General features: G+C 40.1%; 1 protein-coding gene across 4 annotated transcripts in view; it reads right to left on the reverse strand.

The window, feature by feature from the left end:
• Window positions 1–25,579, reverse strand: part of TLK2 (tousled like kinase 2) — a 101,755-nt gene extending 76,176 nt beyond the window's left edge. For 2 of the 4 annotated variants that reach the window (XM_082861756.1, XM_082861753.1), the window contains exons 1-2: window positions 25,132–25,579; window positions 23,181–23,266 (exon numbers count right to left, since the gene is read on the reverse strand). In XM_082861756.1, the coding sequence (XP_082717882.1) occupies window positions 23,181–23,261 (81 nt within the window). In that variant the 5' untranslated portion in view covers window positions 23,262–23,266; window positions 25,132–25,579. Of the gene's footprint in view, window positions 1–18,999; window positions 19,746–23,180; window positions 23,267–25,131 lie in introns of those variants that run through there. The other 2 variants (XM_082861754.1, XM_082861755.1) reach the window with 2 other exon arrangements.
• Window positions 25,580–26,134: the final 555 nt, after the last annotated feature.

Here is a 26,134-nt window from a genome sequence, read left to right on the forward strand (position 1 = left end):
TAGGAATACACCCAAGAGAAATGAAAACATATGTGCACACAAAAACATGTACATGAATGTTCATGGCACATTATTCATAATAGCCAAAAAATGGAAACAACCCAAACGTCCATCAACTGAAAGAGTGAATAAACAAAATGAGGTCTATCCATACAATGGAATATTATTTGGCAATAAAAAGAAATGAAGTTCTGATACAGGAACAAACCTTATAAATGTGATGCTAAGTGAAAGAAGCCAATCACAAAGGACCACATATTGTATGATTCCATTTATATTAAATTTTCAGAGCAGGCAAAATCTATCGAGACAAAAAGTAGACTAATGGTTGCCTAGAGCTGAGAGAGAGGGATTTTGAGGGTGAAAGCTAAGGGGTAAGGTTTTGTGGTTTTGGTTTTGGTTTTTGAGGTGAGGAAAATGTTTCAAAATTGATTGTGGTAATGGTTTCACATTTCTATAAATACACTTGGAGCCATTGAATTGTATACCTTAATTGAGTAAACTGTATGTTGTGTGAATTACATCTTAATAAAACTTAAAAATCAGTGCACTCGGGCTTCCCTGGTGGTGCAGTGGTTAAGAATGCGCCTGCCAATGCAGGGGACACGGGTTCGAGCCTTGGTCCGGGAAGATCCCACATGCCACGGAGCAACTAAGCCCGTGCGCCACAACTACTGAGCCTGCGCTCTATAGCCCGCGAGCCACAATTACTGAAGCCCGCACACCTAGAGCCCGTGCTCCGCAACAAGAGAAGCCACCGCAATGAGAAGCCCGCGCATCGCAACAAAGAGTAGCCCTCGCTTGCCGCAACTAGAGAAAGCCTGCGCAGCAACAAAGACCCAACACAGCCAAAAATTTAAAAAAATTAAAAAAATTAAAAATCAGTGCACTCTTGCTCAATACAGGAAGGACTTACAACCATGGGACTGTACTGCTACTGTGGTGGATACAGAAGAGCATCAAACATAATCCTGCCCTCCAGAGCTTCCTGATCATCTATGGAAAGGATCAGGCTACGTTTTCTCCTTCTAATTTTCTAATCCCTTATCTAATATTTCTTTAAGTAAGTGACAAAACACCATTCTACAAATGTGTTTACGGGATGATTATTCAAACAGTGATCCAAACTAGGTCTACACTTAACAACTTCTTTATGGTAGATCTCAAAATCATCTGCTGTGTGAAAAGTAAGTTCAGAACAATAATAATAACAATAATGCTTGTAAAAGTCACAGAGAAATCAGTACTGTATGTTTTCTACGGGTAAATATGTATGCAAGTGGATAAGTACAGTATTTTAAAAATCTAGGTGGATACATACCAAAGTTTTCTGAACAATTACAGTTCTCATTATTATAAAAGTATGCATGCATTCCTTATACAACTGAAAATTAATCATTTAAAAAAACTAATCCTAAGGGAAAGGAGTATGACTTCAATTCACATAAAAGCAAGTCATATGGACTTTATAGCTTATCATAAAGCTTACAATTTAGCCTTTAACCTTACTCCTTATGCTGAAAAACAAACAAAAAAACCCTCTCCTTTATTGATTAAAAACTACAAATTTAATATTTACAGATAGAAAAGGGAAGCTATGTACAAAATCATGGGGCACATTCACAGTAAAGATAACACAGAAGAAATGGTCATAAGAACAAAAATTAAAAGATCAGCATAATCTTTCATAAGAAAGAAAATCATAATCAGAATTAAAATATCCAAGGGATACATAACCCTAAAGGAAGTTCGATGACCAGTAAGTTTAAGGTTCCTGGTTTTTACTGTTCTGAAGAGATCATTAATTAATCTGTAAGAAACAAACCCACTGCCCTCTCCTACAGGAAACAGTATAACAAAACTAAAACTGCAGGGCTTCCCTGGTGGCATAGTGGTTAAGAATCCACCTGCCAATGCAGGGGACTTGGGTTCGAGCCCTGGTCCGGGAAGATCCCACATGCAGCGAAGAAACTAAGCCCGTGCGCCACAACTACTGAGCCTGGGTTCTAGAGCCCGTGCACCACAACTACTGAGTCAACGTGCCACAACTACTGAAGCCCGTGCACCTAGAGCCCATGCTCCACAACAAGAGAAGCCACCACAATGAGAAGCCCGTGCACCACAATGAAGAGCAGCCCCCACTCACCGCAACTAGAGAAAGTCCGAGCGCAGCAACGAAGGCCCAACACAGCCAAAATAAATAAATAAATAAAAGTTTTTCTCAAAAAAAAAAAAAGGAAGATTCAAACTTAGCACTATAAAAATTTATCTCACTTACTCGCATTTCCTGAATGGGCAAGAATGGGATGGCCCAGGGTTGTGACCAATAGAAAAATGAGAATAGCTGGTACCGACAGTTTAAAGTCAGGTAGGTGTGGGACTGAATCACTGAACCACTGAATGAAACTAGGCAAATCACTTAAGCTCTATGAACTCTGGTCTTCTCATCTGTGATAAAAAAGGAAAAACCACCCACCTTAGGGATATTGCAAGAATTAAATAATACTATATATTGGGGAGGTGGATAAAATACTGTCTGAAATAAAATTGGTGCTCAATGGGAGTACGGGAAGATACACATGGACCATCCTTAACATGAAACTTTAAACAACCAAGCTAACCAGTTTTAAGCACTCTATAAACTGTCAGGCATATATTACAATAAAATAGTTTGCCTGCATAGAGGCCAGATTATTCAACAAGTCACAATATTTAAAATCTAACTAAAAGGTAATGGCTTTGAACCACTGATCTAAATAAAAAATGCTAAACCAAGGCTGGGAACGCAGCACCCTCAATCTATTTCTCCCTGCAATCTCCACTAGATTATAAACTCCATGAGTGAAGGGATAATCTTCTACTCACTACTATATACTATGTCCCTAGCACAGTATCTATTACATAACAGGTATTTAACGAAGGTGTGCTCATAAACAAACGATGTTCTTTAATCGTTTGTACCTCAATGTCCTCATTAATGAAGTGGGAATACAAAGAAACTTCTATTACAAGGAACTCTTAAGAAATATTCTCACCCTTCTGTTCTTGGGAATGTTTTTATATTTACACTATTTGATGCTATTGTAAATTGTATTGCTTTTCAAATTTCAATTGCCAATTGTACATTGCAAGTTTACATAAATACAATTGATGTATTTCAGAAATTGAACTTGTAGCCTAGCTAAACTTAAATTCTAGTAGCTTTTTTTTACACCAATTACTCAGAACTTTCTACATGCATAATCATGTCATCTGTTGGGCTGGCCAAAAAGTTCGTTCGACTTTTTCCCTAAGATGGCTCTAGTGGCACTTAGTTGTCTTTAACTTCATTCGAAACAATTTTGTTAGACTGTATTGTGACAGCTGTCATATCAGTGTGCATTTTAAAAAAACATCAAAATTGGTGAATTTTTGTGCAGCCGTTTTAATATTGAAGATGGAAGGAAAAAAAGCAACATTTTCAGCATATTATGCTTTATTATTTCAAGAAAGGTAAAAATGCAACTGAAACGCAAAAAACGATTTGTGCAGTGTATGGAGAAGGTGCTGTGACTGATCAAACGTGTCAAAAGTGGTTTGCGAAGTTTTATGCTGGAGATTTCTCGCTGGACGATGCTCCAAGGTTGGGTACACCAGTTGAAGTTGATAGCGATCAAATCGAGACATTAATTGAGAACAATCAGCGTTTTACCACGCGGGAGATAGCCGACATACTCAAAATATCCAAATCAAGCACTGAAAATCATTTGCACCAGCCTGGTTATGTTACTCATGTTACTTTGATGTTTGGGTTCCACATAAGCTAAGCGAAAAAAACTCTCTTGACTATATTTCTGAATGCAATTCTCTAATTAAACGTAACAAAAAGGTTCCACTTTTAAAACAAATTGTGACAGGCAATGAAAACTGGATACTGTACAATAATGTGAAACAGAAGATATCGTGGGGCAGGCGAAATGAACCATCACCAACCACACCAAAGACCGGTCTTCATCCAAAGAATGTGATGTTGTGTATATAGTGGGATTGGAAGGGAGTTGTATATGAGCTCCTTCTGGAAAACCAAACGATTAATTCCAACAAGTACTGCTCTCAATTAGACCAAGTGAAAACAGCACTCGACGAAAAGTGTCTGGAATTAGTCAACAGAAAATGCATAATCTTCCATCAGGATAATGCAAGACTATATGTTTCTTTGATGGCCAGGCAAAAACCGTTACAGCTTGGCTGGATGGTTCTGATTCATCCGCCGTATTCACCAGACATTGCACCTTTGGATTTCCATTTATTTCAGTCTTTACAAAATTCTCTTAATGGAAAAAATTTCAATTCCCTGGAAGATTGTAAAATGCACATGGAACAGTTCTTTGCTCAAAAAGAGAAAGTTTTGGGAAGATGGAATTATGAAGTTGCCTGAAAAATGGCAGAAGGTAGTAGAACAAAACAGTGAATACGTTGTTCAACAAAGTTCTTGGTGAAAATGAAAAATGTGTCTTTTATTTTTACTTAAATACCGAAGGAACTTTCTGGCCAAAGCAATATAAGACATCTAAAAAATAAACATAGTTTTACTTTTCCTTTCCAATCTATAAGCTTATTCATTTTACTTGCCTTAATGCATCTGGCTAGGACCTTCAGAACATGCTGAATTGAAGCTGTGAGAACAGATATCCTTGACATGTTCTGGACATTAGGTTGAATGCACTCAATCTTTCACCATTTAAGTATGAGGTTCATTGCAGGTTTTTAATAGACGTCTTTTATCAGATTGAGGAAGTTCCCTTCTATTCCTAACCAGCTGAGAGCTTTTATCACAAATTAGTGCTGAACTCTGTTCAAGTGCTTTTTATGCATCTATTACAAGATCATTTAGCTTTTCACCTTTATTTTATCAATAAGGTAGATTACACTGACTTTTAATGTTCAATCTACCTTGCAATGGGTATTAAACCCAATTGGTCATGATGTGTTATCATACTTATAGGATACATAGAGAGCTAGATTCAATTTACTAATATTTTGTTAATGATTTTTGCATATATATTCATGAGGGATACTGAGCTATGGTTCTCTTTTTTCATAATGTCTTTACCTGGTTTGGTATCAAGGTAATGCTGGTCTCATAAGTGTTTTCTGAAATTTGTGAAAAATTTGTTATTTCTTCCTTAAATGTTTGATAGAATTCACCAATAAAGCCATGTGGGCCTGGACTTTTCTTTGTGGAAAGGCTTTTAATTACAAATCCATATAGGGTTATTCAGAGTTGCTTTCTATTTCATTTATTTCAACTCTATTTCTCTCCTACTTAGTTTGCTCTTTTTCTAACTTCTTAAGGGGGAAGCTTGGGTCACTGATTTTAGATGTTTCTTTTGAAACTGTTTCCTTCTAAAGCACTGCTTTAGCTGCATACCACAAATTTTGATAGACTATGTTTCATTTTCACTCAGGTCAAAAGATTTTCTAATTTCCCTTGTGAATTCTTCTTTGATCTAAAGTTTATTTAAAAGTATGTTATTTAACTTGCAAATATTTGGAGATTTTCCAGGTATCTTTTTCTTTTTGATTTCTTATTTAATTTTGTTGTAGTCAGAATACTCTCTATATAGTTTTAATCCTTTTAAGTTTGTTGAAACAAGTTTTATAGCCCAGGATATAGTCCATTTTGGTAAATGTTCCATGTGCGCCTGAAAAGCATGTGGGTATAGTGTTCTATAAATGTCAGTTAGGTACAGTTCACTGACAGTATTGTCCAAATCTTTTACATCCTTGCTGATTTTTTTGCCTGCTTGTTCTATCAGTTATTGAGAGAGAATACTGCAATTTCCAACTAAAGCTGTGGATTCGTCTACTGCTCCTTTCAACTGTCAGTTTTTGCTTTGCTCTGTTATAGGATGCATAACATTTACAACTGCTGAGTCTTCTCAACGGATTGATCCTTTTTTCATTATGAAATGCCCTTCATTACCCCTTGTAATATTTTCCTTGTTCTCAAGTCTCCTTTGTCTAATACAACTATAGGCACGCCAATCTTTTTATACTTAGTGTTTATACAGTATCTTTTTCCATCCTTTTAAATACAAAGATACAGGTTAAAAATAAGGTGGGTTTCTTGTAGACAGCACATAGTTGGATCGCATAACAATGATCTAACCTGACACTCTTAATTGGAGTGCTAGACCATTTACAAATTAATTATCTGTGTTTAAACCTACTATGTTACTTTCTTTTCCTATCTTTTGTTTCTTTTCCTCCTCCCCATCCTTCTTTAGAACTGAGATACATATTTTTTCAAGTATTCCATTTTATCTCCACTAAGAGATCATTAGCTATTATCTCTGTTTTGTTATTTTCTTAGTGGTATGCACATTTAACTTATCATAACCAACCTCCAAATAATCTATGGGAAAAGAATCTAAAAAAGAGTAGATATATGTATATGTATAACTGATTCACTTTGCTGTACTCATGAAACACAACATTGAAAATCAACTATACTCCAATAAAAAGAAAAAAATTCATTGTAATCAAAGGTTTGTTAGTAAAAGCAGATTCCCATTATAACAAATGTCACTATAAAAAGTTCTATAAGGATAGCCTATAACAAAAATTTTGTTCTAAGTTTCTATTCAGAAATAAATAAAACTTTGGAGAACTAGATAAAATAAGTTATCTACAACAAATAATTCTGTATAACAAACAGCTCCTCAGGTTCTATTCCAGAATATGTAACAATTTTTTAAAAAATTGTCCTAATTGAGTGCTATTAACAGGCAAGACCTTTTAACTTTTGCTCCAGTATCTAGTATGGCATACAGATTCACCTCACTTTTCCCCACATGAAATATTCTAAATCATCCCTAGAAAACTCCCCTTTCAAAACAAGCCACCAAATAATAATATAGCATCAAAAAAGAGAGGGCTTTACATAACACCACCAACTAGCTCTAAATAAATTAAATCTTTTAACTTTCTAATTCATTTTAGATAGCTCCTGTTTTTTTCTCCAGGACTTAACAGAATTGTGACTTTCAATAATATGCATACTGTAATTACAGATTAATTCCAAATTATTCCAAAATATGAAAGCCCTATGGAATCTGTTATGGTGAGAGTTTATTTGTAATAGTACTTGTATTAGAACTTAATATGGTCCTCATCAAAACCTCAGAATTGGGCTTCCCTGGTGGCGCAGTGGTTGGGAGTCCGCCTGCCGATGCAGGGGACGCGGGTTTGTGCCCGGTCCGGGAGGATCCCACATGCCGCAGAGCGGCTGCGCCCGTGAGCCATGGCCGCTGAGCCTGCGCGTCCGGAGCCTGTGCTCCGCAACGGGAGAGGCCACAACAGTGAGAGGCCCGCGTACCGCAAAAAAAAGAAACAAAACAAAAAACCTCAGAATATGTACTGCTGACACACAGAACTCAAACGGGCCTTGGAGATTATCTGGTGTAGAGATTTGTTCCTTAGATCTCTAATAAGTCCTAAAGATAACAGTGGGGGTCCTGAACTATTTTTCACCTACACAGCCTATTTAAAATGATAAACTGACTTGACTTTAGCTAAAATTTCATCAACTCAGTATAGATGAAAGGATTAACTCTATGTAGTAAAACTCACCTCATACTGCTCTAAAGCTCTAATTAATAAAACTGGGGAAATAAGGTATTGCTTAATAAATTCAGTTTAATAGAAAACAGGCCTTTTAAAACATGGCCTCCCAAGGGAGTGAAGGGAAGAATAATAAAAGATTGGGAATTAGATTTAGTCCATTCTCCTACACAATAACTTTCCACACAACATCTCTAATAATTACTTACACGCTTCTGCTCAAATAGTATGTAAAAGAGAAATACGATTCAAAGCGATATGTTCTAATTTGAAACAACTAACTGCCAGATAGTGGTTTTTAACCCTATTTTTTTTTAAAGATTTAATTTTATTTATTTTTTTATTTTTGGCTGTGTTGGGTCTTTGTTGCTGCACGCGGGCTTTCTCTAGTTGCAGCGAGTGAGGGCTACTCTTCGTTGCAGAGCACGGGCTCTAGGCGCACAGGCTTAGGTAGTTGTGGCGCACGGGCTTCAGTAGTTGTGGCTCGTGGGCTCTAGAGCACAGGCTCAGTAGTTGTGGCGCATGGACTTAGTTGCTCCGTGGCATGTGGGATCTTCCCAGACCAGGGTTCGAACCCGTGTCCCTTGCACTGGCAGGTGAATTCTTAACCACTGTGCCATAGGGAGCTCCTTTAACCCTATTCTGAATCACTGAACTTTTTAAGAATGTAGTGAAAACTGTGGACCTGTCCCCCCAGAAAAAGACACAGCCATAAATACACACATACAAATTTTTACCTATCATTTTACAAGGTTCAGGAACACTAGCATCTGTCCACAGACTCCCTTAACTAACTCCCTTAACATACTCAACTATGGGGAAACAAATGTTCTCATTCACTGATGGAGGAATACAGTTATATTCCTCTTCTCTATGGAAAGGAATATGGCTATAACTACCAAAATTACAAACGCTCATATCCTTTGATCCACCAATTCCACTTCTAGGGATTTATCCAGTAAACATGTGTGAAATGACACTGTGTATTACAAAGCTATTCACTATAGCACTGCTTATGTCAATAAAACAGTGTTGTCCATCCACAGGAAATTGGTTAAATTATGGTTCAGCTGCACAATGGAATATTAAACAGCCTTGGGGAAAAAAAGCCAAGGAAGCTCTGTGTGTACTAATATAAAACAATTTCTATTATTCTAATATAAAAAATATTTTAAACACGAAAAGGAAAATACACAATAATATTGTATGTAACATACTTGTCTTTGTATTTTTAAAAAACGGAGGGGTGAATATACATATGTATTTGCACACGCACACACATATATAATGTATACATTGTCATGTATGATATATATGATATACACACACACAAATAAAATACAAGAAACTGCTAATAGTTGTCTCCAGGGAAGGGAACCAGACGGACATAGGAAAAGCGTAGCAGGGACTTCCCTGGCAGTCAAGTGGTCAAGACTCCATGCTCTCAATGCAGGGGGCACAGGTTCGATCCCTGGTAGGGGAACTAAGATCCCACATGCCGCATGGTGTGGCCAAAAAAAAAAAAAAAGGAAAAGCATAGCAGAGATGTTTCATTGTGTATCTTTGAGATCTTCTGCATTTGGTACTATGTAAATATATCACCTAATCAAAATTAATTCTTAAAAAAAAAACTCTGCCTAGACCCTAAGCAGTTTTGCTAAGCTTTAAAACCAAGCTATTCTAAAAAAAAACACCAAGCTATTCTAGGGGACTTCCCTGGTGGTCCAGTGGCTAAGACTCCACGCTCCCAATGCAGGGGGCCCGGTTTCGATCCCTGGTCAGGGAACTAGATCCCACATGCCACAACTAAGAGTTCTCACACTGCAACTAAAGATCCCGCACGCGGCAGCGAAGACCCCATGTGCTGCAACTAAGACCAGGTGCAGGCAAATAAATAAATAAATATTAAAAAAAATAAAACCAAGATATTCTACACTATCATTCTGTGACTTATTCATAATAATATTTTATCAGAATTTTCGTTAGGTTGTTTAGCTATAGTGATCTTACTGTGAAACAAAAAGTCTCATCCTTCCACAATCTGACCCCCGAGCAAATTAATTACTACGCTCTCTCCTTTTAGGCTCATAATAACTTCACATCTCCATATTGTTTTTAATGGAGGGGAGTGAATATACATATGTACTTGTGCTCCCTTCTTTTAGGTTCGTAATACCTTCACATCTCCATATCCACCATCAGCTGTGTGCCATAGACATATGGGTCCATGCCTGCCTGATTATAAGTGCCTCAAGAGTATGCAGTGCACCTGGTTGATTTTTTTTTAATCCTCTGTAACACCTATACATAGTACAAACTCAGTAAGAGTTAGCTGAACTCAGCTGCTGAAAAATTTGGGCACTAAAATTTCAATATAGCTATTATATTTCTTCTCCTTCATCTCATCCAGATTATCACACAGCAGGTCAAACGGCTTTTCATTAGAAGCTGATGGAATATTTTGTGCCTTGATTCTAGCTAGTCAATTGTTAATATAATGGAGATTGGACAAGTTAGTTTTGGCTTGATGCTAGTAGCTTCTGCCAAATTTGAACATTAAATCTGCCTGCTGAAGTTAGTTAATATAACAGAATATATCCTGAACTACAGGCACCATCTCCTGAGATTAACCGGCCCTTCAGATTACATTTTAATTCCACAATTAATCCTTAGTATTCCTCTGGAGACAGACAAAACAGAAATTAAATCAACATGAACCCTGGCAGCAGACTATGTGATAAAAGTCACATACTTACTCTTTATAAAAGCAAAGTTATCAGTCACGCGGGTCACATCTATTACAATAGATACCATCACCTTGTTATCTTTATGTAGGCAACATTAACAGTCTTCACAGGACTTAATACTTGAGGTAATACTGGTTAAAATAAAATTCTAGGGATTCCCTGGTGGCGCAGTGGTTGAGAGTCCACCTGCTGATGCAGGGGACACGGGTTCGTGCCCCAGTCCGGGAAGATTCCACATGCCACGGAGCAGCTGGGCTCGTGAGCCATGGCCGCTGAGCCTGCGCGTCCGGAGCCTGTGCTCCGCAACGGGAGAGGCCGCAACAGTGAGAGGCCTGCGTACCGCAAAAAAAAAAAAAAAAAAATTCTAGTACAGCAAATTTGGATAGCCGCTTACTGTTATCATTTTAAAACTAAACTATGCTTTGGTTAAAATAAAAGGCGTTGAAATAGACATTTCTCCAAAGACATATGTGAAAAGATGCTCAACAATGCTATGTAACTCACCAAGTTACTTACTTTGTCAACATCCTGGGCCAATAATACCGTTTGCAAAAATAACTGCCATTTGAGTAGTATTACTAGTTGTGCAGATGCTAACAAAATTTTCAAGACTTCTAGGGCTTTTGCTAAATGTGGACTAAAAGAAAAACAATCACCATTTTCTGACTGCGCTTTGTCAACGATATGGGATGAGAGGAGGTCAAGCTTCAACAAAAGAGTGAGTTTAATAAAATCCAATCATCCCACTTCTGCATATACACCCAAAATAACTGAAAGCAGGGACTCGAACAGATACCTGTACACTCATGTTCATAGTAGCATTACTCACAGTAGCCAAAACACAGAAGCAACCCAAGTGACCACTGACAGATACATGGATAAATAAAATGTGGTACATATAATATTATTGAGCCTTGAAAAGAAAGGAAATTCCGACACATGCTACAACACGGATGAACCTTGAGAATATTATGCTAAGTAAAATAAGCCAGTCACAAAAAGACAAACACCATATGAGTCCACTTATATGACATTTCTAGAGTAGTCAAATTCATGGAAACAAAGTAGAATGGTGGTTGCCAGGGACTAAGGGGAGGCATAAACGTGGATTTATTGTTTAATGAGTACAGTTTCATTTTTGCAAGATGAAAAAGTTCTTGAGAGGGACGGTGGTGATGGTTGTACAACAAAGTGAATGCACTGTACACTCAAAAATGCTTAGAATGGGGCTTCCCTGGTGGCGCAGTGGTTGAGAGTCCGCCTGCCAATGCAGGGGACACGGGTTCGTGCCCCGGTCCGGGGGGATGCCGCATGCCGCGGAGTGGTTGGGCCCGTGAGCCATGGCCGCTGGGCCTGCGCGCCCGGAGCCTATGCTCCGCAACGGGAGAGGCCACAACAGTGAGAGGCCCGCGTACCGAAAAATAAATAAGTAAATAAATAAATAATAAAATATGGCACAAATAAACTTACCTACGAAAAAGAAACAGACTCACATACATAGAGAACAGACTTGTGGCTGCCAAGGGGGAGGGGAGGCAGGGGACGGTTGGCCTGGGAGTCTGGGATTAAAAGATGCAAACTATTATATATTGAATGGATAAAGAAGGTCTTATTGTATAGCATAGGCAACTATATTCAATATCCTATAATAAACCATGATGGAAAAGAATATGAAAAAGAATATACATAGATAGATAGATAACTGAATCACTTTGCTGTACAAAAGAGACTAACACAACATCGTAAATCAACTATACTTCAGTTTAAAAAAAAAAAGAGTGAAGTTTGATGACCAACCTCTTTCTTTATCTCTCTCATCTAGTTAGAATTAGGAAACAGACATCACCCATTTTTAAAGAATACTTTTAGAAAAACACTCCACCTCTATCTTCCTTGCCACTGTCTCACAGTATACTTAACGGGCAGAACAAAGTGCTTTTCTTGTTCCTTTGGTATTTGCAATCCAAATTCCCAGAAGTCTATATACACATAATGAAAGGGTTAATAAGGAAAGGATTTTGGCAGGATTTTTTTCTAGCCTTTGTTCCTGAGGGTTTTGTATTTTAACGCCACTACTCGTTCTTTGATAGGATTAATGTCTAAATGGAATTTTTTAGTTTTGCTTTCCCCTTTCTCAAATATGGCTCCCTCTTTTGGTGCAGATCATCAAAAATAATTTTCTTAAACTGGAAGTACCCAGAATTGAACTGACTTCCAAGTCATACAGTTAATTAACTTCTTAGAAGGTACCAGAACCAAAGCTAGATTATTCCTATTCCAGTACACTTTGCAGTATATGCAGTTAAAAGGGGGGAGAGGGAGGTTAAGTTAAAAGAGTAAGATATGACTAAAACGAAATTCCATTCTTAGCTCTGTATTCCAAATTGCACAGGAAATTACCAATTAGGTTTCTAAAATTATCAAAAACTGAACCAGGGACTTCCCTGGCAGTCCAGCAGTTAAGACTCCCTGCTTCCACTGCAGGGGGGAAGGGTTCGATCCCTGGTTGGGGAACTAAGATCCCACATGCCGCACAGTGCAGCCAAAGAGTAAAAAAACAAACAAAAAAACAAAATTCTCTTACTGTGAGCATTTGACTGTGAACATTCCTCAGCACAAGGTATATCTGTGAGGGGAATGATACTGCTTGTATCTGATGGCTAATACAGTATAACTATGTTCTATTGTTAAACAGTAAAGATAAGATTCTACAAAACTAGTGTATGAAAAGTGGGAAGAAAGCAAAGAGCCTGACTTCGTCGTGAGAACCTTGGAAAACAGGCAAAACTAATCAACGAAATGAGAAGAAGAGCTTTTACTAGTACTCCAGATCCTTCAGACTGCTCTAACCTGCAAAGGAGTGTTCCTTGGGTAGAAAGCAAGAGCAGTCCAAATTATGAAACGAAATTCCCCAAGAAAGCCTCTAAGGGCAAAAAAAGCTGACCAGCGGGCAAGCAGGTGCTAGGACAAATGACCCTACAACAGAAACTTTGCGGCGCCACACTAACTCAAAGCCTAGCCTCAAATGAACCAAAAAGAACAGAGAGATGGGAAGGGCAACCCTTCTGCAGGGCAAAGTCATCAAATACTCCAGGAATGATTTTTTTTTTTTTAAATATGACTAAAGTCTAAACAAGGTAAATTTGGGACTAGAAAAAGCCAAGTCTCTTTCTGGATTAGGGAAAAAGGGAAACTGGACTGTAAAACGTCAAAAAGAACAGCCTAAGAAGTGTTTAAACATGGCTAACATACTAGGAAGCAGATTCTAAACTAATCCATCCCATTACACACAGTAGTAGTTAGGACCAAGTGAAACCTACCATCAAGAGGGACCTAGCAAAAAAAAAAACAAAAAACATTGCAACAGATCTTGTTTAAAACTATTTATTAGAAACATTTTTAGGATGTAACTTTATAAACATTAGCACTGAAAACAAAAGAGGTACCTAGCAATTTGAGACCCAGACAAGGCAAAGAGGAAGAACAAGACTAACCAAGCCAAACCATCTCTAGACTCAAGTTTGAAATAAGAAATCATTGATAGGACTTCCCTGATGGCACAGTGGTTAAGAATCCGCCTGCCAATGCAGGGGACACGGGTTCAATCCCTGGTCCGGGAAGATCCCCCATGATGCGGAGCAACTAAGCCCGTGTACCACAACTACTGAGCCTGCGCTCTAGAGCCTGTGAGCCACAACTACTGAGCCTGTGTGCCACAACTACTGAAACCCACATGCCTAGAGCCCGTGCTCTGCAACAAGAGAAGCCACCGCAATGAGAAGCCCGCACACCACAACCAAGAGTAGCCCCTGCTCGCGGCAAGTAGAGAGAAAGCCCACAGCAACGAAGACCCAGCGCAGCCAAAAATAAATGAATAAATTTAAAGATAAATAAAGTAAAAAATAAAGCCTTAAAAGCATTCAGAAAACGTTAGAAAAAATCATTGATAATACAACCTTACTTGCTTTCTTTCTCCTTGCCTTAAAAAAAAATTTAAGAAATACTTCAATTTAATCTTTAACTAAAAGTAAACAGAAAATAAGAAGTAACATAAATGACTAACAGCCAGGTATAATGACAATACTGACCACATATAGGAAGGAAGAAAGCAGATGAAAAGTGAAAATCACAAGGAGGAAAACTAGATATGGATATGGATTCTCCAACCACTGTGGCACAAGAGTTCATGTACACTTTGTTAAGTGTCAACCAAATTTATATTACTGACTGTGAAAAAGAGAAATAAGGTATTACTGCACCAAAATCCGTAAGACAAGAATTCAGAAAGGTAAGATCAGCACTCAAAAAATAGTATTTCTATTTGAGGACATTTGCTGATTTAATTCTAAAGAAAAAGCTTTGAAACTGAGCTAGCTGTACTTTTGGAGGCCTGAGTGTGTGGAGAAAGAAGAAAGTCAAAGCCCAGGACCTGCCCAATGAGGGTATTCTGGGAAATCTACCCTATACTTTAAACAAAGAGCACAGGGCTACCCTTTCAGGGTAACAGCCACCTAGGAATACACCAGCCCTCATGAAAACTCAATGGATAGAATTATGGAGATTAGACAAATTTAAAGAGAAAATAAAGAAGTGGAGGTATCAGAAGAAATATAAAAGTGCAAGGAAATTTCAGAACAACCTACTCAGAATTCAGCCCTGGGAAATAAAGACCAGCAATCCAGAAGATAGGGTAAGAGGCAGAGAAAATACAGTAAGAAGGTCTAACATATGTTTAAATGGAATGCAAGAAAGAGAAGACAGAGTGGAAGGCAGAGGCAATATATGAAGAGACAACGGCTGAGAATATTCTAGAACTGATGAAAACCAGCAACCCACAGATTTAAGAAATCCAATAAATTCCAAGCAGAATAAATCAAAATAATCCAACCATTCATAAAAATCTGCATACAGATGTTTATAGCAGCTTTATTCATAACTGCTAAAACTTAGAAGCAACCAAGACATTCTTTAGTAGGTGAATGGACAGATAAATAAACTGTGGTACATCCAGACAATGAAATACTATTCAGTGCTTTAAAAAAAAATTTTTTTAAAAAGAGGTAACAACCCATGACAAGACACAGAGAAAACTTAAATGTATTACAAGTAAAAGAAGCCAATCTGAAAAGGCTACATACGGTATGATTCCAACTACATGACATGCCAGAAAAGACAAAACTATGGAGACAGTAAGAAGATCAGTAGTTGCCTAGGGTTAGGGGAGGGAGGGATGAACAGCTGGAGCACAGAGGATTTTAGGGCAGTAAAACTACTCTGTATGATAGTATAACAAATATATATCATTGTACATTTGACCAAACCCACAGAATGTACAACACCAAGAGTGAACCCTAATGTACACTATGGACTTTGGGTGATAATATGTCAACATAGGTTCATCAGTTGTAACAAATGTGCAGGGCCAGGAGGTATCCGGGAAATCTGTGTACCTTCCACTCAATTTTGCTGTGAGCCTAAAACTACTCTAAAAACTAAAATCTATTTAAGTGTATTCTCAGGTTCCCCAAAAATATTCAGATGTAAATAAAGCTCAGGAAAATAATAAAGAAAAAAAGTAATCCAATCTAGACATATCTCTCATCCCTACATTATAGTGCAGAAGATCAAAGTCAAAGAGAAAAGCTCGAAAATGGACAAAGAAAAGATAGATTACCTTCAACAGAATGGCAGTGAGACTAAAAATAAAAAGAGTATAATGGAAGTCAGTGGACAATAGTAAACAATGTACTGAAAGAAAATAACAACCAACTTAGAACTTTAAACCTAGCAAAAATACCACCATTCAAGAATAAAACCAAAAACAGACATTTTAAAGCAGACAAAATGGAGAGACAATCACTGGTAGACCCACACTAGAGAAATTCCAAAAGATATATTTCAGGCAAAAGAAAAAATATTCCAGATAGAAGGGCAGAGATGTGAAAAGGAATGAATGACAAAGAAAGTGGTAAACACATAGGTGAACATGTAGGTTAGGCAAAAAGAACGTAACTATAAAACAGATGCAATAATAATCTGTGGACTCTTAAAAATATATATACAAATGGTGAATACATGACTTTTCTTCATGTATCAAAAGCCATAGAACTCTACAACACGAAGAGTAAATCCTAATGTTAAACTATGGACTTTCGTTAATAATAATGTATCAATACCGGTTTATCAACTGTAACAAGTCTACCACACTTACGCAATATGTTAATAATAGGGGAAACTGGAGGGATGGGATGGTAGTATATGACAGCTCTCTGTACTAACTGCTCAATTTTCTATAAATATAAAACTGCTCTAAAAGCCTACTAGTTAAATATATATACATATACAATTAAATACAGAACAATAGCATGTGAGGTGGGAGAGGAATAATGGAGTTAAATGTTCAAGGCCCTTATACTGACAAAAAGGAGGGCAAAGGTATTGATTTAACATTAATCTTTAATAAACTGAGGATACATATTGTAATTTCTGTGGTAACCAATAAAAGAGTGCATAACTTTCAAACTAGAAGGTGGAAAAATGGAATATTAAAAATAAATAATAACATAACTGACAAAAATTTGAAGGTGGGGGGAAATAGTAGGAGAATGTTTGTCTTTCATAGCAGACAATTACTCAATAAATTACAAAAAAATTTCAAAAGAAGGTAAAAGAAGCATAAGAAAGATTTTAAAAGAAACATAAGGAAGATTTAAGCCAAAATATATGTCATTGCTTTAAATACAATCTTAGACAAGAGTTTGGAGCTAGATTAAAAGAAGAAACATGGGGGCTTCCCTGATGGCGCAGTGGTTGAGAGTCCGCCTGCCGATGCAGGGGACGCGGGTTCGTGCCCCGGCCCGGGAAGATCCCACATGCCGCGGAGCGGCTGGGCCCGTGAGCCATGGCCACTGAGCCAGCGCGTCCAGAGCCTGTGCTCCGCAACAGGAGAGGCCACAACAGTGAGAGGCCCGCGTACCGCAAAAAAAAAAAAAAAAAAAAAGAAGAAGAAACTTGCCTATATGGGTGACAATTAACTCTATTTTCATCTTCTCAATACTCTTTTCCAATTCAACAAAGATTTATTCAGTGTATACAATGTGCTGAGCACTTGAATAGTCAGAAATAAAGGTATCACCCATGTTCTCAAGGAGACTAATGGGGAAAACAAATGTGTTATAATAAAAGTAGGTTATCAGGTGTTAATAAGATAATGCAACTAGATGGTGCAGCTATCTGGAAAAGCTATACAGAAGGGATATCCGGATTATGCTTTGAAAAGTAAACTGAAAGTTCATTTGACAAATAAAAAGGAACGGTACAGGAGACATCACAATCCTGTTTACTAACATGACAGGTTAGAATATCAGTCATGGTCTGAGGTAGCAGCGACCAGCATTGGAGGAGTAGATGATCCATGAAGTTAAAAAGTTTGGATAGGGAGTTTTAACTCTACCCAGTAGACAATGTGGAGCCTTTAAAGCAAGGGAGTAAAACAATAATATTGGTATTTTTAGAAATATAACTGGTGGCAGGTTACAAAAAGATGAATGGGATAGGAGAAACTAGCTATTACAGTTATGAATGAGGAAGGTCTGGATTAAGGCAGTAGCAGTGGCGCAGACAAATACTAGAGAAAGAAGAGAAATGAGTTGATACTTGACTACATGTGAAATGAGGGTAGAATTAAAGGAATACTAAAGTACAGATGGTCCCCAACTTATAATTGTTCCACTTAATGATTTTTCAACCTTATGATGGTGCAAAAATGATATACATTCAGTTAAAACCATACTCCAAACTTTGAATTGTGATCTTTTCCCGGGATAGTAATACGTGACACAACACTCTCTCACGACGCTGGGCAGCGGCATCAGCACAGCTCCCAGTGAGCCATGCAATCACGAGGGTAAAAGAACCAAGACACTTATAACCATTCTGTACCTAGACAATCATTCTGCTTTTCACTTTCAGTATGGTATTCAATAAATGACATGAGATAGTCAATACTTTATTGTAAAATACACTTTGTGTTAGATGATTTTGCCCAATAGTAGGTTAATGTAAGTGTTCTGAGCACGTTTAAGGTAGGCCAGGCTAAGTTACCATGTTCGGTAGGTTAGGTATGTTAAATGCATTTTCAACTTCTGATATTTTCAACTTACAACGAGTTTACCAAGACATAACCCCACTGTAAGTCGAGGAAGATCTGTAATGAAAAGGAGAACGTAACATAAAAGCAAACATAATAAATTTATCAACAGTTCCTTAAAACTAACCGGTATAAATGTACACTATTTTTCGACATTTATGCTTATTGACCATCTAACTATGTACTAAATATAAACACCTAAACACACTGTTCAAAATTACTGGCACTGGTATGTGAAATAGCTAACATTAGATATTGATAACTGACACCTTCTAATTGATGCAATTCACTAAATGACAGGAGAAAGGTATTGGCTGGTTAAAGGTCTTTTCAGAAATCAAATGTGATCATTTAAAATGTTCACATATCAGACTCACAAATTTATAAAAGATAGGAAAAGAGATCATTTTTCTTTAAGAAGACATCAATAATCTACTATGTGGTACTACCTAAAATTACATGCTCTTGCTTCAGGCTCTATAAAGTGAAGGTTCTTACTGTGCCAAAAGAGATAGTCCCACTTTTCATGGCTTCTCATTTTGCTCTTCTTGTCAATACCATCAACACACTGCATAATCCATTTCATTCAATACAACTGAAACCAACGACATTAATCAAAAAAGTAAGTGATAGTGTGGAATCCTAAAAAAATAACACCTTAAACGTTTTCTTTGAACTTAAAACATAAATGTTTATTCTGTTGCCAAGCTTTTGATACAGGCCCTTTGAGTTATAGATCCACTATAGTTTCACACTGTCTTACACAAACCACACCCATAATGCATCATCTACAATTTCCAGTTTCAATTTCTTTAAAAGTGAAGCAAGAACTTTAAAGATACTTTCCAAGGATCTAAATGAAGAATTCTTCCAGAATAAAAAAAAACTTTTTTATGAATTTTTATAGTTATCTCCTTATTGACTCATTTTATATTCAGTCTTTCCAAGGCAGTTACCTTAGTTTTCACCAAATCGACAATTCTTTCATTTTACAATCATATGTCAATGGTTGACACAATTTTGTATTGAACTATATGATTATAATACAAGTGCAAGCTGTCATAAAGTGACTCTTGGTAAGTCTATAAATCAACTGGTGGGAGCAATGCAGTGGGCATCAGTTAGTATGTCTTATAAAAAGAGAAGGAGTGTTTATTAAGACTAGTATCCCTGTTATGAAAGATCTAAATTCACTTATTGCTTTTATTGTACTCAGGACAGTATCTGGCACACAGAAAGTACTTTAAGAGTATTTGTTACTATCTTAGCATTAAAATTCAACTAGGTACAGTTAACAGTGCATGCAAGGGTGGAAATCCACCTACTTTACAGTCTCCAGAATCAGAGACAAGACTACCTGTATTTAAGTTGTCAAAAGGGGAGAGAGTAGGGAATATAAACTGCATTAAGTCCTCATTGAAAACATATGAATACAGTTTCACATTACTGGAAGTGGATTATCTAGCACTTAAAGGAAGAGAACTTAAAGAAGGATAGCTCACATGTCAAGTCAACAAGAAATGAAGAAGTAGGTTCGTAACCCAATTAATCTATCACCTCAAAAATGCCAAGAGTATGGCTACAGGTCCTCGTAAAAGTGGCAGCTAGACTAGAGGAGGAAAGTCAGCTATAGCTTAGTGCACATCAGGTTACCTTCCTCTATTATCAACTCACTGATGACAGAAAGCATCAATCTCTTAAACAAAACCACATGGTGCATCCCAAAGCGCAAAACAAATGCCTTTGTTTTACCAATTATTATAAGTTAAATATTATACATAAAATTATATAAAATTAATGCATATAAATGCAATGTACAATAAAATTTTTAATTTGCCAATAACCTAAGTATAAGTAAAGAGCAACTTAAATACTATAAGTAATAAATGCGGTGGCTTGGCCATTTTCTTTTAGCCTAAGTTTTGTGATGTATATCCAATTTGCAGGTACAAAACACTCAAGGCAACATGACAGAATATCTACAATAACCAGGAAGTTCAAAGACTGCAGCTACTTTAAACACCCTGTCCACTAGGAAAGAATCCACAGTGGCACTGACCTTCTTCCTTCTATGGACATCAAAAAGTACTGAAAATGTTATGAATAGTTCGCAGAAACTCAAGAGACAGCCCATGAGGCTGCACCAGTCCCACTAGATGGCACTATCACAGGAAAGTCACTCTGCTCTCCCATTTGGAGCAAGGGCTGAAAGCGCTCATGATCTCTGTAAAAATGAAAGCTGTCATCAACACAGTGTCATCCTCGTTGAGAAATTATGACCCATAATGAGGAATTCCAAGCTAGAAGGAGGAGCTTATCCAAAAGCACCTTTTCTCCCAGTACTGTGGTCACCTCCCCACTCCTATTTCAAATCAGTGGTCTGAGAGATACAATGTCTTGCAGGCAAAAGAAGTCCTGCAAAATGGAGATTTTCTTTTTCCTCTTCCTAACTCCACAAAATAATATACTTGCCTTTTTTTTTCTTCCCAAGTTTCTTTGCTATGGGTAAAAATACTCTCCTGCTAGTCCATGAATAACAAATTTATTGTAATCAATATACTTACCATGATTGGAAATTTCAAAATAACATACAATTAATGGCATAAAAGCTTTTGGATATGAAGTAACTTCTTTCTATGTATCAAAGGGAGAACTTCCTATTAAACAGATAAAGTTTTCTGACACCTTAGTTACATGATTTTAGGTTGGGCCTGGGCAGCAGAATTCACAATGTTACTCATTCCCCTAACTTACGCTCTACCCCATGGAAAGTATGCTTGGATACAGCTACCATGAACCTAAAAACAGAAGGAAAGAAAAGCATCCTAACAAGGAAGCCTAAAGAGTTTAAACCGCATACAATTTGAATACAAACTCACTTTTACTCAGTAGGTGACCATCTAAACAGACAGATTTGGATAAGAGCCTTTTGCTGAATTCCCCAGTTAAAAGACACAACAAAGGTTATTATTAGGTAATCAATTGAATCAGAGATCAATTTAATACTCAAATATACTGCTCACTTACAATTGAAGCTACTTCACCTAGATCAGAGAATTTACATTTACACATGTAACTTTAACATACAGCAACAGTCAGGAGTATAGCTGCTCCAAAGTGCCACAAAAGTCAGTTACTTAATTAAAGAGGCCAAGAAACTAAGAATTACAAAATATGTAACAAATCCTGTGTTCCCATAGCACCTCACCACAGCTCTAATACAGCTCTCATTACAGCATCAGCTCTCTGTCTAGAGCACTTGCCCTCTCCACACTGCGGCGGGGCTTGGAAGCACTGTACTGAGGCATCATCCCTAACACCCTGCACAACGCCTAGTATGGAGCAGGTACTCAGTAGCTGCTGAATGAACAAAAACTATCAGGCTATTCCAGCTCACCAAAATTATGAGACTCCTCAAAGCAGCCAGTTTTTCCAACTAAACCTGACAAACACCTTCTCCTTTAAGAAGCTACTGGGTCTTCCCTAGTGGCGCAGTGGTTAAGAACCCGCTTGCTAATGCAGGGGACATGTGTTCGAGCCCTGGTTCAGGAAGATCCCACATGCCGCGGAGCAACTAAGCCCATGTGCCACAACTACTGAGTCTGCGCTCTAGAGCCCACGAGCCACAACTACTGCGCCCAAGTGCCACAACTACTGCAGCCCGCATGCCTAGAGCCCGTGCTCCGCAACAAGAGAAGCCACCGCAATGAGAAGCCCATGCACCGCAACAAAGAGTAACCCTCGCTCGCGGCAACTGGAGAAAGCCCGCGTGCAGCAACAAAGACCCAACACAGCCTAAATAAATAAAAAATAAGAAGCTACTGACCAAAGCATGAGACTAAGATCTAAGTCACCATTAGAAATAAGATTTCTTGAAAAGCACAGGAAGGAATGTATCACATGAAGTCAAAGATCAAAAATTGTCGAGTCTCAAGCCCAAGGAAGCAACATCTTGGATTGGTGAAAATTTTAAATAAAACATCATAAATATATTTTATATATTGTATTAAAATCATAAATATGTTTTACATTTTGTACTAAAGCCATCCTACGAGAGTAGAGGGGTGAGGTAGCAGGTATATACGATTGCACAGGAAGCCATAACACTGCTTAACTTAACACCCGCCCATTAATGAGGCCTGATCTTATTTTATGCTCCTGGAACAAAATAAAGAATGAACAAGAAGGAAAAATAGAAGGAGAGAAAAGCAGTCTGGGGGTACAACCAGGAGGAATCTGCTGAACTGCAGATTTGGAGAACTGACAGACTTAGCAGAGGCAGATTTTTCAAAACTCTACACATAACTATCCAGAAAGTCTAGCGTAATGAAGCTATGCCAATACCTTTGCATTAACAGTTTTTTCTGAGTGACTGAGCTTTGACAAAATGTGGCATAGAATCTACATACACATCCTGTTAATATCCTTGCAACAGACCCATGGGAAACCTCTCCCATATTAGAGGGTAAAAAGAAGTATATCCTCCCATAGAGAGTACCTTCAAGCAAGCATACTGTTAAATGACTGGAACAACTGGTAGGATTTAAAAGTTCACTGGAACCGTAAGCCAAATTGTCTCCCCCTTCAGTGTATCTGTATGATCCACCCAAATTGCTCTTTGTTTTTAAATGTGTTTACATTAGACTATAATCAGTGTTTGTTATCATCATTTTACTCACCTTACTAACACCAACTCCAGTAAACCTGGCCTCTAATAATTCCTGCCGTCGGGGGTCCAGGCTATGCAATTCTTCCATCATTTCTACTGAAAAAGAAAAAGTACCTGTGAGACCATAAAAGCTAAAACATGAGGAACCAATTTTTAGATGTAACAAAACTCAGAGTAATTATTTCACCAAACGGTCACATACAGGTAAACCTCAAATAAATATGGCATACAAGTAATAAACTACAATGTGCTGCACCAAACAGTAATACATTTAAAGTTATAAAGTGGCTCGAAAGTCCTCTTCTGAGGACTGGTTAAGAATCCGCCTGCCAATGCAGGGGACACGGGTTCGAGCCGTGGTCCGCGAAGATCCGACATGCCACGGAGCAACTAAGCCCGTACGCCACAACTACTGAGCCTGTGTGCCACAACTACTGAAGCCCACGCGCCCAGAGCCCGTGCTCCGCAACAAGAGAAGCCATTGCAATGAGTAACCCCCTGCTCACCACAACTAGAGAAAGCCCACACGCAGCAACTAAGACCCAATGCAGCCAAAAAAAAAAAAACACAGCATGAATCAGAAGCTACTAGTAACTTAAAATAATGCTATTATATGCCTCCTTGCTCTAAGGACCAGACAGTAGCTCATGAAAAATGGAATTACTTCAAATTTAATAGAGAACCCATGGTAAAACCATCAACCGGCATTCACTCAGGAAATTAGTATAGCTCCATAACCATCCCTTTACAAAATCTTTCTCTGCCACTCCCTGGAGCAAGTAGGTTTCTCTAGACATCTGCTTTTAGCACTCCTTCCAAGCAGGGAGGGGCAGGAGGACACCATTTTTAAACTCCTTCCACGACCAATTAATGCACAGGCTACTCTCAGCAAATACCTCCATCATTTGCAAGAGATCAACTCTTGCAGAACCCACTGGAAACCTCCCCAATATTAAAAGTAGAAGAGGTGCATATACCATTACATAGAACCCCTTTGAACATATTATTAAATAGTTATTGGAATGACTGGCATGATTTAAAAGTTCACTGAAAACATGAATGAAACATGCTCCTCTGCAATCTAACACCTCCACAATTTCCAGTAACAACCCCTACAAAGTCCTCCAGTTTCATTTCCCTTCCTGGATTGAGAGCCTGGGGCAAAGGGGAATGAAAGGGTGGCAAATTAAAGTTTCACCCACACAGACAAGTGCAGGTTAGAGAGGGAATTAGGAAATTCTCGGAAGGGTAGAAAGGCATCTTAAAAAAGAAAAAGGAAAGAAAAAAAGAAGAAGAAAAGAGATTGAGCCAGTGTTTCCCTAAGTGGCCTTCCTCGCGTCTCGCCCTGCCCTAATCGAGGCCAGTATGGCAGAGGTTGCAACCTCCCTTCAAGACCCAGGGTCTCTCGGCACGTTTCCTAAACCTCCATCCTCAGGCCTGGCCCGGAAAATGACGCCCCAGCGGTTATTCCATTTAATGTCAACTCATGTTAAGGAAAGATCCACTCTGTTCCATTCCAGCGGGGCCTTAGACTGGGATCCTCCCTGTAGCCCACAGCCAGGAAGCAGGACCGATGGGGCCTGGTCCCGGCGCCCCTCGCCTCCCGCTGGCTCCAAACTTTCCCCAACTCCAGGCCCACCTGTCACGGAGGGAGGGCGGGCTAGCTCTCGGGGGCGCCCGGGAAGCTGCCGGGGCCTCCAGCTGCCCGGGCGCCCCCCTCTCCCCGCCGGCCGCCGGCCCCACTCCCAGGCCGGGGCCGCCTGGGCCTCCCCAATCTTCGGCCCGGCCCCTCAGCGACCCGCAGCCCTCGGAAAGCCCCTCCCGCCTCAGAGCCGAGGAGGTGCGGCCCCGCGCCGGCCCCCGTGTGGGCCCGGGCCGCAGCCTTCTCAGCCGAGGGGGTCGCCCGGATGGTTAATGCCCCAGGCCCGGCGCCCTCCCCCGCTCGGGGCTCAGCCTCTCACCTGCCGCCGCCGCTGCCGCCGCTCCACGCTCCTCCCGGGAGGGGCCCCGACCCGACCCGGCTGCGGACCGCTCTGCTCTCCCCCTGGGCAGGCCCGGGGCGGAGCCGGGGCCTCTCCTGAGCACCGCAACCCCCCGCCCGGGCAGCCGCCGCCGGCGCTGGGCTCCACGAGAGGGCGGGCGGGGGAGGGGGGCCTCGGAGGCCGCAGATCCCCGGGCTCGCGTACAGAGCCAGGCGCCCGACGCGGGCCCGGGCCCGGGCGGCCGCGGGGGGCGCGGGACCGGTCTCCTGGCGCCGGACAAAGGCCAAGGGAGGCACAGAAGGGCCCAGGCCCGGCCGGGAGGTGGGGGCCCACTCGGCTAGGGGCCACTCGGGTGCGGCGTGGAGGGCGGGGGGGGGGGGGATCGGAACCGCTGGTGCCCACGACCCGCCTCCGGCCCCTTAATCCGGATCGGTTCGGTCCGGATTAGTAGTGATCGGTGTAAACACACTAGTGAAACCGCGTGTTTCCTCGCGAGATTTGCACGGCTGGGAGGCGGGGGGGGGTCCAGTGGGGGTGGGGGAAGAGCCGACAGTGGGGGAGGAGGGGGAGGGGACGAGGAAGGTGGGGGGGTCCCCGCTGCCCCGGCGCCCCGCCTCCTCCAATCAGCGGCCGGGCTGGCGGGCAGGGGTTAACCAGGGGACCCCGCGCCGGCTGAGGAGGCCGCCGCCTTGCCGGGCGGCTGAAGGAGGGCGGGCGAACGGGCGGCGCCGGCGAACCCGCAGCGACGCTAGGAGAGGTCGGACCCGTTCGGAGCTCCGGAGACCCCACTGCCGTCTACGTAAAATCGGCCCTCGCCCCGCGGGACCGGCCCCAGCCGAGGAGGTTGGGCCGGCGCCCTGGGTCGCGGACCGGAGCTAGAGGGGCCTCGCCGCCGGGGCCGGGCGCTTCCCCGATACGCCTCGTCGAACCCTGCGCCAGCCTAATCCCTGGTCTCCACGAGTTTGGGTGAGAAGTGGGGTTG

This window comes from Leucopleurus acutus, assembly GCF_964270905.1.
Source record: "Leucopleurus acutus genome assembly, chromosome: 19".
Taxonomy (NCBI): domain Eukaryota; kingdom Metazoa; phylum Chordata; class Mammalia; order Artiodactyla; family Delphinidae; genus Leucopleurus; species Leucopleurus acutus.